At 35.8% G+C, this 13,679-nt stretch overlaps 1 protein-coding gene across 16 annotated transcripts in view; it reads right to left on the bottom strand.

The window, feature by feature from the left end:
- Positions 1-13,679, bottom strand: part of LOC141132486 (protocadherin gamma-A4-like) — a 489,967-nt gene that overhangs the window by 264,613 nt on the left and 211,675 nt on the right. The window contains exon 1 of one of the 16 annotated variants that reach the window (XM_073620909.1): positions 10,020-12,573. The exons of 14 other annotated variants lie outside the window; for them this stretch is intronic. In XM_073620909.1, the coding sequence (XP_073477010.1) occupies positions 10,020-12,458 (2,439 nt within the window). In that variant the 5' untranslated portion in view covers positions 12,459-12,573. Of the gene's footprint in view, positions 1-1,234; positions 3,565-10,019; positions 12,574-13,679 lie in introns of those variants that run through there. One more of the 16 variants, XM_073620933.1, reaches the window with a different exon arrangement.

Here is a 13,679-nt window from a genome sequence, read left to right as displayed (position 1 = left end):
TTAATTAATATTCCAATACAGTTCTAAAGTTCAGTAGAAATGCAGCATTACATTTCCGCTGAACTTATTGAAACATACACTGAATAAAGAAATACAGATGTGGCATGGGCCTAAAACAAAGAAGAAATGTATGCGGTTGGACAATATATAAGCCTGACGATGCAGAAGCTACTGATTTATTAAAGACTCTAAATCAGGAACCAACTGCACTCTCTTAAATCACACCCAAACTTTTATACTACTAGTGTAATTTTCCAGTACAGGTTTCTGTAACGACACCCCGAGTATGAAAGGGGTTAAAGTCGTTTAGGACATTCCATACCCAAACACAAAGGCAGCTACCGAACACTCCAATCAGCCGAACAAGGAACCCATGCAAATAATCCACCCCAAAAACGAGACACGGCTCTGTCTTCAGGGTCAAGCAGGAATCAACTCATTTATTATAACACATGGTCACAACAGATAAAATAACTCAGAGACTCGTTCCCCCCACCCTTGGAAAAGAGGGCGGGTTAAACTGTCCAATGACAATGGACACACAGGTCAGGTGTGTTTAACGTCTCATCAGTACACAGTGTTGGCAGGGAGAGCTGTTGGAAGAATCCCCCCTCCCTCCAATGCAATACACATCCTGTGATCAAAGACAGACAAACACAAACCCTCCAATGCAATACACATCCTGTGATCCAAGGCAGACAAACACAAACCCTCCAATGCAATACACACCCTGTGATCAAAGACAGACAAATACAAACCCTTCAATGCAATACACATCCTGTGATCCAAGGCAGACAAACATAATAGAACATTGGTTTGCAGGAGGCTGGCATTCAGTCCCCTCCAAAAGCCTCTTTTGTGGCTAGGTCTGTCACAGTTTCAAACTACCAACTGATTTGGAGCAACAGAGTTCACACTTGAGACAACCTTACCAATAAGCAAAGACGGATAGTACAATCCCAACCATAAATAAAATAAAAAGCATCTCTAGGCATAAATCAGTCAGAGAGTTTTCTGCATGATAAGCACAAGCCAAACGAACAAAATATGAAAAGTCCATGAAAAAATGTCTGCAGAGACTGACATTTATGAGCCATGAGTCTATATTAAATACAGTTCTACGATCAAGTATTATGTACATTTGAACTAAAAAAAAACCAATGGCAGTGTTTTCAAAAACATCTACATTTTAATAAAATTACATTTACCATTTTTTTAGTTATTATATACTCACCTGTATGGCACTGTTTGAAGATGTGTCTTTTCCACTTTCATTTCCAAGTCCTGAGTCATCAGCATCAATTAGATTTTCTACAGGAACTTCTTGTTTGGATTTTACATAAGTAAAGTCATTTTCACATGAATCTAAAGCCACACAAACATTGTAGGAGTAAGGAAGGGTTAAGTTTCCATCACTGTACATGGAAAGTATTCTGGGATCAACTGTTGGATACAAATTTGCATTTAGAGGTCCAAGACGTGGAGTGGATTTTGGTTGCTTGCATCTTGAAATAAAGACTAACATTATAGCAATTATAAATAAAAATGAAATGATGGCTAGGGTAATTACTAAATACAACTGCAGATTGGTTTGAGAATCTTCATTGATGTGATTGTTTATTTTAGGAGCCACCTGTTGGAAACTATCTGCAATAACAAGATTTAAAGTGACTGTAGCTGAGAGAGAAGGATCTCCATTGTCCTTCACCATAACAACAGCCTTGTGTTTCAGTACATCTTTTTCCTGAAAAGAACGTAATGTCCTGATTTCCCCTGTATGCTCATTGATGGTGAAGTAAGATGGTTCTGAAATTTGAATGAAATGATAAGACAGCCAAGCATTGTGCCCAACATCTGCATCCACTGCGACCACCTTTGTTATTAAGGATCCTGGTTCTGAGGCAAAAGAGACCATCTCAAACACAGCTGATCCCCCATTTTCTGGATATGGATACAAAATTTTTGGTTCATTGTCATTGTGATCCACTATTCGGATTGCCAACGTTGAGTTGCTGCTCATTGATGGAGTACCATTGTCTCGGGCATTAACTTGTACTATAAATTCCTTGTGCTTTTCATAGTCAAATGATCTCTGAGCATAGAGGACTCCATTCTCGACGTTGACAGAAAAATAAGAGGACACTGGAAAATCTCTACTGTAAATAGAATATATGATTTTAGCATTTTCTCCAAAATCTGAGTCTGACGCTTGCACCCTGTAGATAGAGGCTCCAGGAATATTATTCTCTGGTACATAAGCAACATAAGGGGATTTCATAAAAACTGGTGGATTATCATTAACATCTGAAATCTCCAGTCTGATGATTATTCTATTGGAAAGAGGAGGAGACCCTCTGTCTCTAGCTAACACTGTGATGTTATAACTAGATACTGTTTCCCTGTCCAAATTACTTGTAGTCACAATTCTGTAATAACGCTCAGATGATAATATCAAGCTGAAAGGAATTTCTTCAAAAATGTTACAATCAACTTGTCCATTTTCTCCTGAATCTTTATCATGAACTTCAATGAGTGCTATCATTGTTCCAGGTGAAGAATCCTCAGGAATGGGTGAAGATAACGAGGTAATGGATATCTCTGGTACATTATCATTCTCATCCATAACTTCTATCAGTACCTTACAATGAGAAACCAGTCCTCCTCCATCCTCAGCTTGAACAGACAGTTCATAATTTCTTATCTTTTCAAAATCTAACTTTCTGTTTATTTTAATATCACCACTTTTTGTTTCAACACTGAAAAGGCCAGAAGGATGGATATTTCCTGATGTTTTGCTGAAGGAATATGTGATTTGCCCATTGGTTCCAGCATCTTTGTCCGTAGCATTTACAGTGATTATAGTAGTATTTACTGCACCACTCTCATACATACTAACTTTGTACACCTTATGAGAAAATATTGGAAAATTATCATTGGCATCAATAACAATGATCCGTATTACAGCCGTTCCAGATCTTACAGGATTTCCTCCATCCAATGCTGTTAAAATCAGTTCATGAATATTTTGTACTTCTTGATCCAGTGATTTCTCTAACACAAGCTCAAGAGATTGAAATCCATCACTGCTAATCTTCTGACTTAATGTAAAATGTGAATTGTCACTGAGTTTATATGTCTGTACTGAATTAACACCAATATCCAGATCTTCTGCATTTTGTAAAGCAAATCTTGTTCCTGGTGATGTTAGCTCAATTGTCTGTATACTGAAGGTTTCAGGATAAAACACTGGAGGATTGTCATTAATATCCTGAATTTCTATTTTCACTTTATAAATATTGAAAGGTTTTTCAACTACAGCATCAAAGCTTAGGAAGCAGGTAGCTTCTGCCCCACACAGTGTCTCTCTGTCTATCCTGTCCTTTACATAGAGATTTCCATCGTCTACATTCACATAAAAATATTTCTCTGAGTCTCGTGACACAATTCTCAGTTTTCTAGATGCAAGCTGATTAATATCTAATCCAAGATCATTGGCAATATTTGCTATAACAGAGTCTTTTCTCATTTCTTCAGCAATGGAATAATGAATCTGACCTGAGACTGAATGACACAGCCAGGAAAAAAATAAGGAAAATAATACTTGCCACCTCAGTCCTTTATACAGCTTCATGTGATTCATTCTCTACATCTGCAATCTTCTGTCAAATATTTTAATATACAGTATTTGTAATCCAGTGAAAGAGAAAGAAAGCACTGCTCAATCCACTTGTTAGAGAAAAGAGAAAATATCCATCTCCTTTTGCAGAGAAAATCCAGAAATGGCTGTGCATTTTCATGAAGATCTGCAGTGTGTGTGAATGATGAAAATACCAGTGGATCTCCAGTTCTGTATTTTCTGCTTATTGGTCAAACAGCGGCGCTCTGAGGTGTAATTAAGGAACTGCAGTGCTAATGTTTTAGTTGGTAAAACATATGTTATGGCTATTTTTTATGTTTTATTTTAGCCTAAAATAACTAAATATCATAACTAACGGCATCTGTGTTTTCTACATACTATATTATGTAGTGTTAATTAGGCATTTAAATTTATATTTTATGCATGTTAATAATCTGTAATGCACCATTTATAAAATTATATTTCTATGTTAACTAAAATAAATTAAAATTTCTCTGTAAACTGTATTAGCAAAAATATCTGAAATGATCTGAATCAAATAATTTTGCATCAAATAAAGAATTTATACACAGATCAGATCCAATGTGTATTTTCCTTATAATAGACATGAGATTTCTGGGGCCAGCCACATTTCAAGCATTTTCTATGTTATGTACTGAAAATATTTTCAAGTAATTGACCCATTGATGACATTAATATCATCATATTACAAAACACAGATACTTTAAAACGGTTTCAAAAAAAATAATTTTAAAAACATACAATTATACCTCTGACGGAGTAATGATTTGCGGGTAATGGAATTTTATTTAAATATATTGAAGTTAGTCTCTCTTAAAAAGAGGAGATTAAGGGGGATATGATCAACATGTATAAATACATAGTGGTCCATATAGTAAACTTAGTGTTGAGTTATTCACTTTAAGGTCATCACAGAGGACAAGGGGGGTCTCTTTACGTCTGGAGGAAAAGAGATTTCATCTCCAAATACGGAAAGGTTTTTACAGTAATGCCCCGTACACAGGGTCGGACATTGATCGGACATTCCGACAACAAAATCCATGGATTTTTTCCGACGGATGTTGGCTCAAACTTGTCTTGCATACACATGGTCACACAAAGTTGTCGGAAAATCAGATCATTCTGAACGCGGTGACGTAAAACACGTACGTCGGGACTATAAACGGGGCAGTAGCCAATAGCTTTCGTCTCTTAATTTATTCTGAGCATGCGTGGCACTCTGTGCTTCGGATTTGTGTACACACGATCGGAATTTCCGACAATGGATTTTGTTGTCGGAAAATTTTATAGCCTGCTCTCAAACTTTGTGTGTCGGAAAATCCAATGGAATATGTGTGATGGAGCCCACACACAGTTGGAATTTTCCAAAACAAGGTCCTATCACACATTTTCCGTCAGAAAATCCGACCGTGTGTACAGGGCATAAGAGCTGTGAAAATGTGAAATTGACTCCTTCAAGAGCTTGTTCTGGCCAGCTCAGTCGATTGTTTTAGAAAAGGCCTGGGTTGTTTCATGAATGTACATAATATAACTAGGATATTTTTTTTCCCTTTTATTGGTTGAACTGGATGGACTTGTGTCCCACTAAACAACTATGTAACATTTCCAAACCAGCACTGTCTAAAGTCTACATACTATTGTTGCACTCTAGTAAAGCCAGTTATGTGGTGTATTACATGTGGACCAGAATCACCAGCCCATTCGGATGTGGTTCAGTAGTTATATCACCACTGGTTGCCTGGTTCGGGAAAGGCTGCATGATGTTTTAAATACCTGGCAAGTGGCATTTACTTTCAAGCTAATCAAATGAAAAAATATTTTCCAGAATGCCCTTATACCCTTCGAGGCAGTTATTTGCACACAAATACAGGAAACTGTTCTCTTTGGAAACTGACTAATTTGCTAGATAAGCAGAACTCAGTAAAACTGGTATGCGGTGCATATTCTCTGCATTTGCTTCTTTTTATAGAAGAACTCCATATCACTACTTTATATCTATATAATCACCGTGGTGCATAAATATAAGTAGCCTTGACTACTGCACTCCCTTCTCATTGGCATATCTTCATATTTGCTATCCCCCCTTCAGTCAATCATGAATGCTGCTGCCAGGCTCATCCACCTTGCCATAAAAACAGGGGTGAACAGCAGCGATAGATATGGTGATAACATAAAATTATATAGCAACTGGAATATAGGTATACATAAAATGTGTGTGAGAGTAAGCACATATAATATTAAAACATTTGTTAAAACATAATGTCAGTGAATGATCCGAGATCTTGTATGATTAGCACCTGGAGGCAGCTCCCTTGGAGTAAAGCCATGGGCTCTGTGTAGAAATGGGAACAGAGGGATGCCAGACTGAGTGCAGTATAAATCATATATTTAATAAAAACAAGTAGTAACTCACAGGTTAAATTAGATGAGTTCAGTATGTGGTGAAAATCGCCAGTCCTGGAGTCTCATAAACATCCTATTTGGCATCCTGTTTTCCCTTTGCAGCCTGGGGCACTGGTGTGATCTTACAGGAATCCAGAGAAGGCTGGGAACCAGGAAGCAGGAAATGAAAAGCAACTGGTTGTAACTTCATAGGAACAGGAAATGTGATCATTCACAGTGGCAAGGAATAGTAATGCATTTCGAAGCTACAGCTTCTTCATCAGACCATGATTGGCTGGCAAACCTGGCAGTCTTAAATACAGAGGAAATAGAAACAGAGAGATCTGATGGGCTGGCCGGCCCATCAATCAAATAGATAGATTTGAATAGGTAGATGGTTGTAGACCGAAGTGAATGTAGATATGAGTAAAAAGCTTGCTGATTAATAGTGGATGATAATAATTTTAATTGACGTTTGAAGAAATCAATCAGAGAATTAATTGATTAAATACATAAATATATAAATATAAATGTATAAACATACCTCAGATATAAAATTAATAAATTTGTATGAATAAATTAATTAACTAAAAAATGTATTAAGAAAAGTATTATTAAATTATTAACAATTTGTAAACTCCAGGACTGGCGATTTTCACCACATACTGAACTCATCTAATTTAACATGTAAGTTCCTACTTGTTTTTATTAAATATATGATTTATACTGCACTCAGTCTGGTACCCCTCTGTTCCCACATCATCCATCTTACCAACCGCTCCGTGTCTGTTACTCTTCTCTACCAATCCCTCCACTGGCTTCTGTTCACCCAATGAATTAAATTCAAAATACTAACAACAACTTACAAAGCCATCCACGACTCAGCCCCCGCCTACATTACTAGCCTAGTCTCAAAATACCAACCTAATCGTTCTCTTCATTTCTTCCAAGACCTCCTGCTCTCTAGCTCCCTCATCACTATCCTAATAAACTCCCTACCTTAATCTGTCCAATTATCTCCTACTCTGTTTGCTTTTAGACAATCCCTGAAATCCCTCCTCTTCAGAGAAGCTTATTATGCCTACACCTAACAACTGTGCTTTGATTTTCTCCATCAGCTCACCCCCCACAGTTAATACATTTTGTATCATTTGACCCACCCCCACAAAAGAGTCCAAATTAATTTACTTATATTGTGTTAAAAGACAGCCAAAATGTTTAAGGGGTCAAAGAAACCCCCCTTCATCAGGGCTAAAATAAAACATAATATGATGTAAAAGTAATTGTGGCTGATAAAATCATGTGCCTAACAATTGTAAATCATCATGGATAAAATACATATACATGTGTGTACAAATATGTGCATCCAAAAATACCCGCATGTTCACAAACATGCATACATGCAACGAAATGAAGATGGAGAGATGAGGGAATATCAGATATTAAGTGATAAAGTGCAATGCATTCATTTTAAAAATTAAAAATATCAGATTCTACATGGTTTATTAGATCCTTTTGCACCATTAAACTGTATATATAACTGAAATAATACACATGAAAATAAACAATTCAATATAAATATTAAAAAAAAGGAAACTCATGGGTTAAAAAACTGTTAAAAAAACAACAAAATCCTAATATAACAGTCATCAAAGAAATAAAATACATATACAGTATATAGGTGCATGTCTAAAACTGAAAAGAAAAATATATACTTAAAATGTTTATCTGATGCACTTCATATGGAAGCTATATGAAAAAATGCATATGAAGGATATGCCAAAGAAATGGCTATAAAATCTATACATGGACACGACCTTGCTACAAGCTCAGAGAGAAAGAAGTTGCTACCATTTTGAAGACCCTCAAAGACTTGGGATTCCTGGCCAGCAGTATCTGCATCAGCAGTCAAAATAAGAACCCAGTCATGTTGGAGACTCAAATTTATATAGAAAAGGCGAGGAGATACAGAAGCTGGAAAAAGATTATGTTGAAAGTGCAGCCGAATGTAGTTAGGGAGTGTATAAAAAGATATCACAAATGTGGAAACAGAAAACAAGATGAGGTCACAAACAGAAAGATAATGAAAAAATGCTCCCGAATGTGTGATTGCAAAAAGTGTGAAAGTGACTGTGATGAGTGAAAGTGCGATCTGTGTGCTCATACTATCTGAGGAAAAAATATCCCCAATGTGAAATGGTGGATGCACAGATGGAAAACCCATAGTAGGGAAGCCTTTCCTGTTGTGAGCAGCCTACCCTGAGCCAGGGAGCTCTTCAAAAGTTTTTTGCCCTCTTACTACCTTGTTTAAACTTATATCAAAGCCCCAGCACCTCTTGCATGCCCTTTTTTCATTGGAGTTTTTTTTATATATAAAAGGCTTTCATGTCATGTTATTTTCAGATCCATGGTCAAAGGTACCCTATTTTGCAAAAAACAGTAGATTATCAAAAATGTGTAATCAACCCTCCCAACCGCTGGCACCTCATCCTGAACACTGCAATTCCAAAGAAATAGGTGGGTCATAGTTCTTTTTTTTACATAGGGTGCACTTTTTGGCTTCCCTATACCACACCTGGGACTGGGCTATGGAAACGGAAGTATTTGCATATTCTTAACAAACTGTAAATTGACTTTAACCAAGCTCTTCCTTACTTCTGTGGCTGCAGGCAATCAGAGACATTTTTCCTCATAGTTCATAGTAGAGCCACTTAGGTTGGTATGAGTTGGTCTCTCAGCAGCCAAAGCTCACACTGCTCCCCTGGACTATAGTACCTGCCCTGTTTTTACATTAGAAGGCTAAAAACCTGCCAAATCACTGATGAATGGGAAATAGAAGAACTAAAGCTGGTGAAAAACCCACTAGTGTTGTCTTCATTTGTTCTGCTATAAGCTTTAGGGATGATTTACTGTTGGCGCTATATAAATCCTGTATAATAATAATAATAATCATAATGATTTGCCGCACAGTGCCTGCAGCTATGGAGATCAGCAAGAGTTTGTGTTGAAGCTCATTTAATGCTTGTTAGGAACATGCAAATTCATGTCCTTGTGTGTAGAGTATAATAGACTAGCATTAGCATTTAAATACATAAAGCTTTAATGCTATATGAATGTTATAAAAACACAGATATTGTGTATGAATGAGGTGTCAATTTAGAAAAAAAATCCCAAAAATAAATTAAAAATTAATAAAAGAAGGCAATATAAACAATTATGAAATAATATAAAAAATCTCTACAAGCTAAAAACTAACCACTATAATTTAGGCTTATGTTCATAACCATCCCTAATGCTCCTGTTTCTTTTTACATTTAATAGACAATTATATAAAATGACGCAAAGGAAGAAAAACATCTGCATAATGCAACATGTTAATGCTAATTGCCAGTGATTTTTCAAAGGAAGTAATACAGTATAAAATGCCATTACTTAACGTGGAAGCTATTCAGTAGGTATAAGATGCATTCTCTTTGGCGGGTATACAAAAATTACAAATTTGCTAAAAAAAAAATTGGACAAAATATTGCACACTTGTTCTTAAATCATATGTTGATATATAGAATAATCTCCTAAATTTACACATTCTACATTTGCTCAATGGTAGGTAATGGGGTTTTCATATATACCATTTATAATGCATTACAAGAACAATATAAAAATATAGCTGATTATTTTGTGCTTAAAGTATAAGTACATTTTATAAGAGCCGTCCAGCTCAATGTAATGCATAAACATGCCTGACATGAGTATTTTTGCAATATAGGGTGCATATATATCTATAATACACCGAAACCCTAAATGAAATGATCAGAAAAGAAACCCACAAGTAAGCTTCCTTTATGTACTATGTACTCATGTTAAATGCCTTTTCTCCTAGCCTAATTGGCATATACCTAACATAATAACAAAATGCAGCTTTGTTAAGTCAACCATAAAAGACAACCATATCATTAATCTGTATACCAATGCAACCTACCCGACTGATTCCGGTGGATGGAAGTGCTTCTTTCAAGCTCTCATTTCCAAGGCCTGAATCATCTGTGTCAATCAGGTTATCCACAGCAACATTTTGATTTGACTTTAAAAAACCAAATTCACTTTCAGATGGGTCCAATGCCAAACATACATTGTATGAGTAGGGTAAGGATAAAGTCCCATCACTATACATAGAAAGTATCCTGGGATCAGCAGGAGGATATAGGCTTGAACCTAAAGTTCTGAAGTTTGGTAATGGTTTTGATTCCTTGCATTTTGATATGATGACCAAGATAACAGTTATAATGAACAACAAACAGATCAATGCTAAAGCAATCAACAAGTACAATTGCAAGTGTGACTGAAGACTTTCATTTGTAAGTTGATTACTTAGTTTAGGAACAATCTGCTGGAAATTATCTGCAATAATGAGGCTTAAGGTAACTGTAGCTGAGAGAGGTGGAATGCCATTATCTCTCACTAACACCACAACTTTTTGATTCAATATATCTTTCTCTTGAAGGATTCGTGAGGTTCTGATTTCTCCTGTATGTTCATTAATGACAAAAAATGATGGTTCTGGCATTTTTATGAAATGATAAGAAAGCCAACCATTATGTCCAGTGTCTTCATCCACTGCAACCACCTTTGTTATTAAAGAACCAGGCTCAGCTGTGAAAGGAACAATCTCAAATGCACCCTGGCTACTGTCTTCTGGTGATGGGAATAAGATTATTGGAGCATTATCATTCTGATCCACTATACGGATAAGTAATGTTGCGTTGGTACTCAAAGATGGGGATCCATTGTCTGTAGCAGTTACTTGTATTAAAAATTCCTTGTGCTGCTCAAAATCAAAAGATTTTTGAGCATAAAGAGCTCCAGTCTTCATATTGATGGAAAAAAAAGAAGACACGGGGAAGTCTTCTACCTTTATTTTGGGTACTGGATATCTGCATACTGAATAACCGATTTTTGCATTTTCACCAGCATCAGGATCAGAAGCTTGTATACTGTAAATTGAGACACCCGGTAAATTGTTCTCTGGTATGTAAACAACATATGAAGGTTGCATAAATACTGGTGAATTATCATTAACATCTGATATTTCCAGTCTGATGGTCCTTCTGCTAGAAAGTGGAGGAAATCCTCTGTCAGTAGCTACAATTGTAATATTATAACTTGACACTTTCTCTCTGTCTATATCACCTGTTGTAACAATTCTATAATAACTGTCAGAAGACATTACTAAACTAAATGCAGACTGTTCCATTAGCTTGCAATCAACATATCCATTTTCTCCAGAATCTTGATCATCAACTTCAATTAGAGCTATTACTGTTCCAGGTATGGAATCTTCTGCAACAGGAGAAAATAATGATGTGATTGATATCTCAGGAGCATTATCATTTTCATCTATGACTTCTATCAGTACCTTACAATGAGTGATATGGCCACCTCCATCTTTTGCTTGTATTGATAGCTCATAATTTTTGGTTATTTCAAAATCTAACTTTTTATTTATCTTGATTTCACCAGTGTTTGCATTAATGCAGAAAGTTCCTGTATGGTGTACACTTCCTGATGTTTTGCTGAAAGAATAGTTTATTTGTGAAAATATACCTTCATCTTTATCCGTAGCATTCACAGTAATTATTGTTGTATTAATTGGAACATTTTCATACACACTGATTTTATATACTGCCTGTGAAAATTCTGGAAAATTATCATTAGTATCTATGACAGTTATCCTTATCCTTACAGTACCAGTTCTCATAGGCTTTCCTCCATCAGTAGCTGTTAATAAAAAATCATGTACATTTTGAGATTCTCGATCTAATGGTTTTTCTAGCACAAGTTCAAGAAATGTACTTCCATCTGAATTCATGTTTTCACTCAGTGCAAAATGCTCATTGTCACTGAGTTTATAGGTTTGTACTGAATTAATACCAAAATCAGGATCTTCTGCATTTTGTAAAGCAAATCTTGTCCCTGCTGATATTGATTCCATTGCTTCAAATGTGAATGTGTTGAGATAAAACACTGGAGAATTATCATTTATGTCCTGAATATCTATCTTGACTCTAAATATATTCAGGGGATTTTCAAGCACAGCATCAAAGGTTAGGAGGCAGGTAGCTGCTGCCCCACATAATATCTCTCGATCTATCCTATCCTTCACATACAGATTTCCATTATCTAGATTCACATAAACATATTTATCTGAAGTACGTGATACGATTCTTAGTTTTCTAGAGGAGAGCAGACTAACATCTAATCCGAGATCATCTGCTATATTTGCTATAACAGAGTCTTTTCTCATTTCTTCTACAATGGCATAATGGATTTGACTGGATACTGAATGACACAGCCAGAAAAATAAGAAGGAAAATATTACTTGCCATCTATCTCCTTTGAATGCCTGTAAATGATTTTTCATTTTCAGCTTCTGTGATCCTGGTAGTATTTGTATTCCAGTGAATGCAGAAGGGTGTAATGAGTTGTTCAATTCAAGAAACCTGCAACTATGTATACTGTATAGAGAGAATCCAGAAAATGGCTGTGTGGTACAGCAGTGTGCGTGAGTGTAGAAAATGTCAATGGATCTCCAGTTCTGTATTCATCTCCTTATTGGTCAAACAGCGGCGCTCTGAGGTAAAACTGAGGAACTGCAATTCTAAAGAATTTTATAAACTAGTCTAACTAGGGTTTCAGAATCTTTTTACATTAAAATAAAGTGTATAAAGATGATACTTTAAAATCACCATTCTTCTTTTTGTCTAAACAGAAAATATAAAACTTACAGTATTGTTAAGGAGAGTTTGAGATGTGCTTTGGTTGAATATTATTTTCTTTGAAGCTTGTCAACATCATTCAAATTAACATAAAGAGTACAGTAAAACTTTGTGCAAGATGCATTTGCAGCAGGAAGTATTCAGCAGTGATCAAACTCATTTTGTGTGTGGGCAATCATAGTCTCGCATTCATATGAACACAATTTTATAGTTGCCAACTTAAAACTTTCATATGTTCTACCCTTTTATATAAGTAAATACATGTATAGTAAATTTTGCTATACGTGTTTTTGCTTTGTTAAGAAAATATCTGTAAACATGACAAATTTCTATACTATGTAAACATTTAAAATAAAGTATTTTTTTTTCAATAATGGAAATTGAAATGACTAAAAAAAAACAAACTTTTTATTCTAGATGAAATGTAAGAGGATGATTTCATACGATTTCATCCTATAATCTAACATGTACATTACATTTTTTGTATCAGTATGGAATCTGTGATTATTGCTCTAGTGTTCCCTTTCTAGTCTCTTTATCAGCTATTATTATATTTTAAATATACTCTTATGCCCTGTACACACGATAGGATTTTCCGACGGAAAATGTGTGATAGGACCTTGTTGTCGGAAATTCCAACCGTGTGTAGGCTTCATCACACATTTTCCATAGGAATTTCTGACACACAAAGTTTGAGAGCAGGCTATAAAATTTTCCGACAACAAAATCCGTTGTCGGAAATTCCGATCGTGTGTACACAAATCCGAAGCACAGAGTGCCACGCATGCTCAGAATAAATTAAGAGACGAAAGCTATTGGCTACTGCCCCGTTTATAGTCCCGACGTACATGTTTTACGTCTCCACG

Source organism: Aquarana catesbeiana, linkage group LG03, assembly GCF_042186555.1.
Source record: "Aquarana catesbeiana isolate 2022-GZ linkage group LG03, ASM4218655v1, whole genome shotgun sequence".
Taxonomy (NCBI): Eukaryota; Metazoa; Chordata; class Amphibia; order Anura; family Ranidae; genus Aquarana; species Aquarana catesbeiana.
Note: the sequence above shows the minus strand (reverse complement) of the source record. Positions and strands in the feature narration are given on the sequence as shown.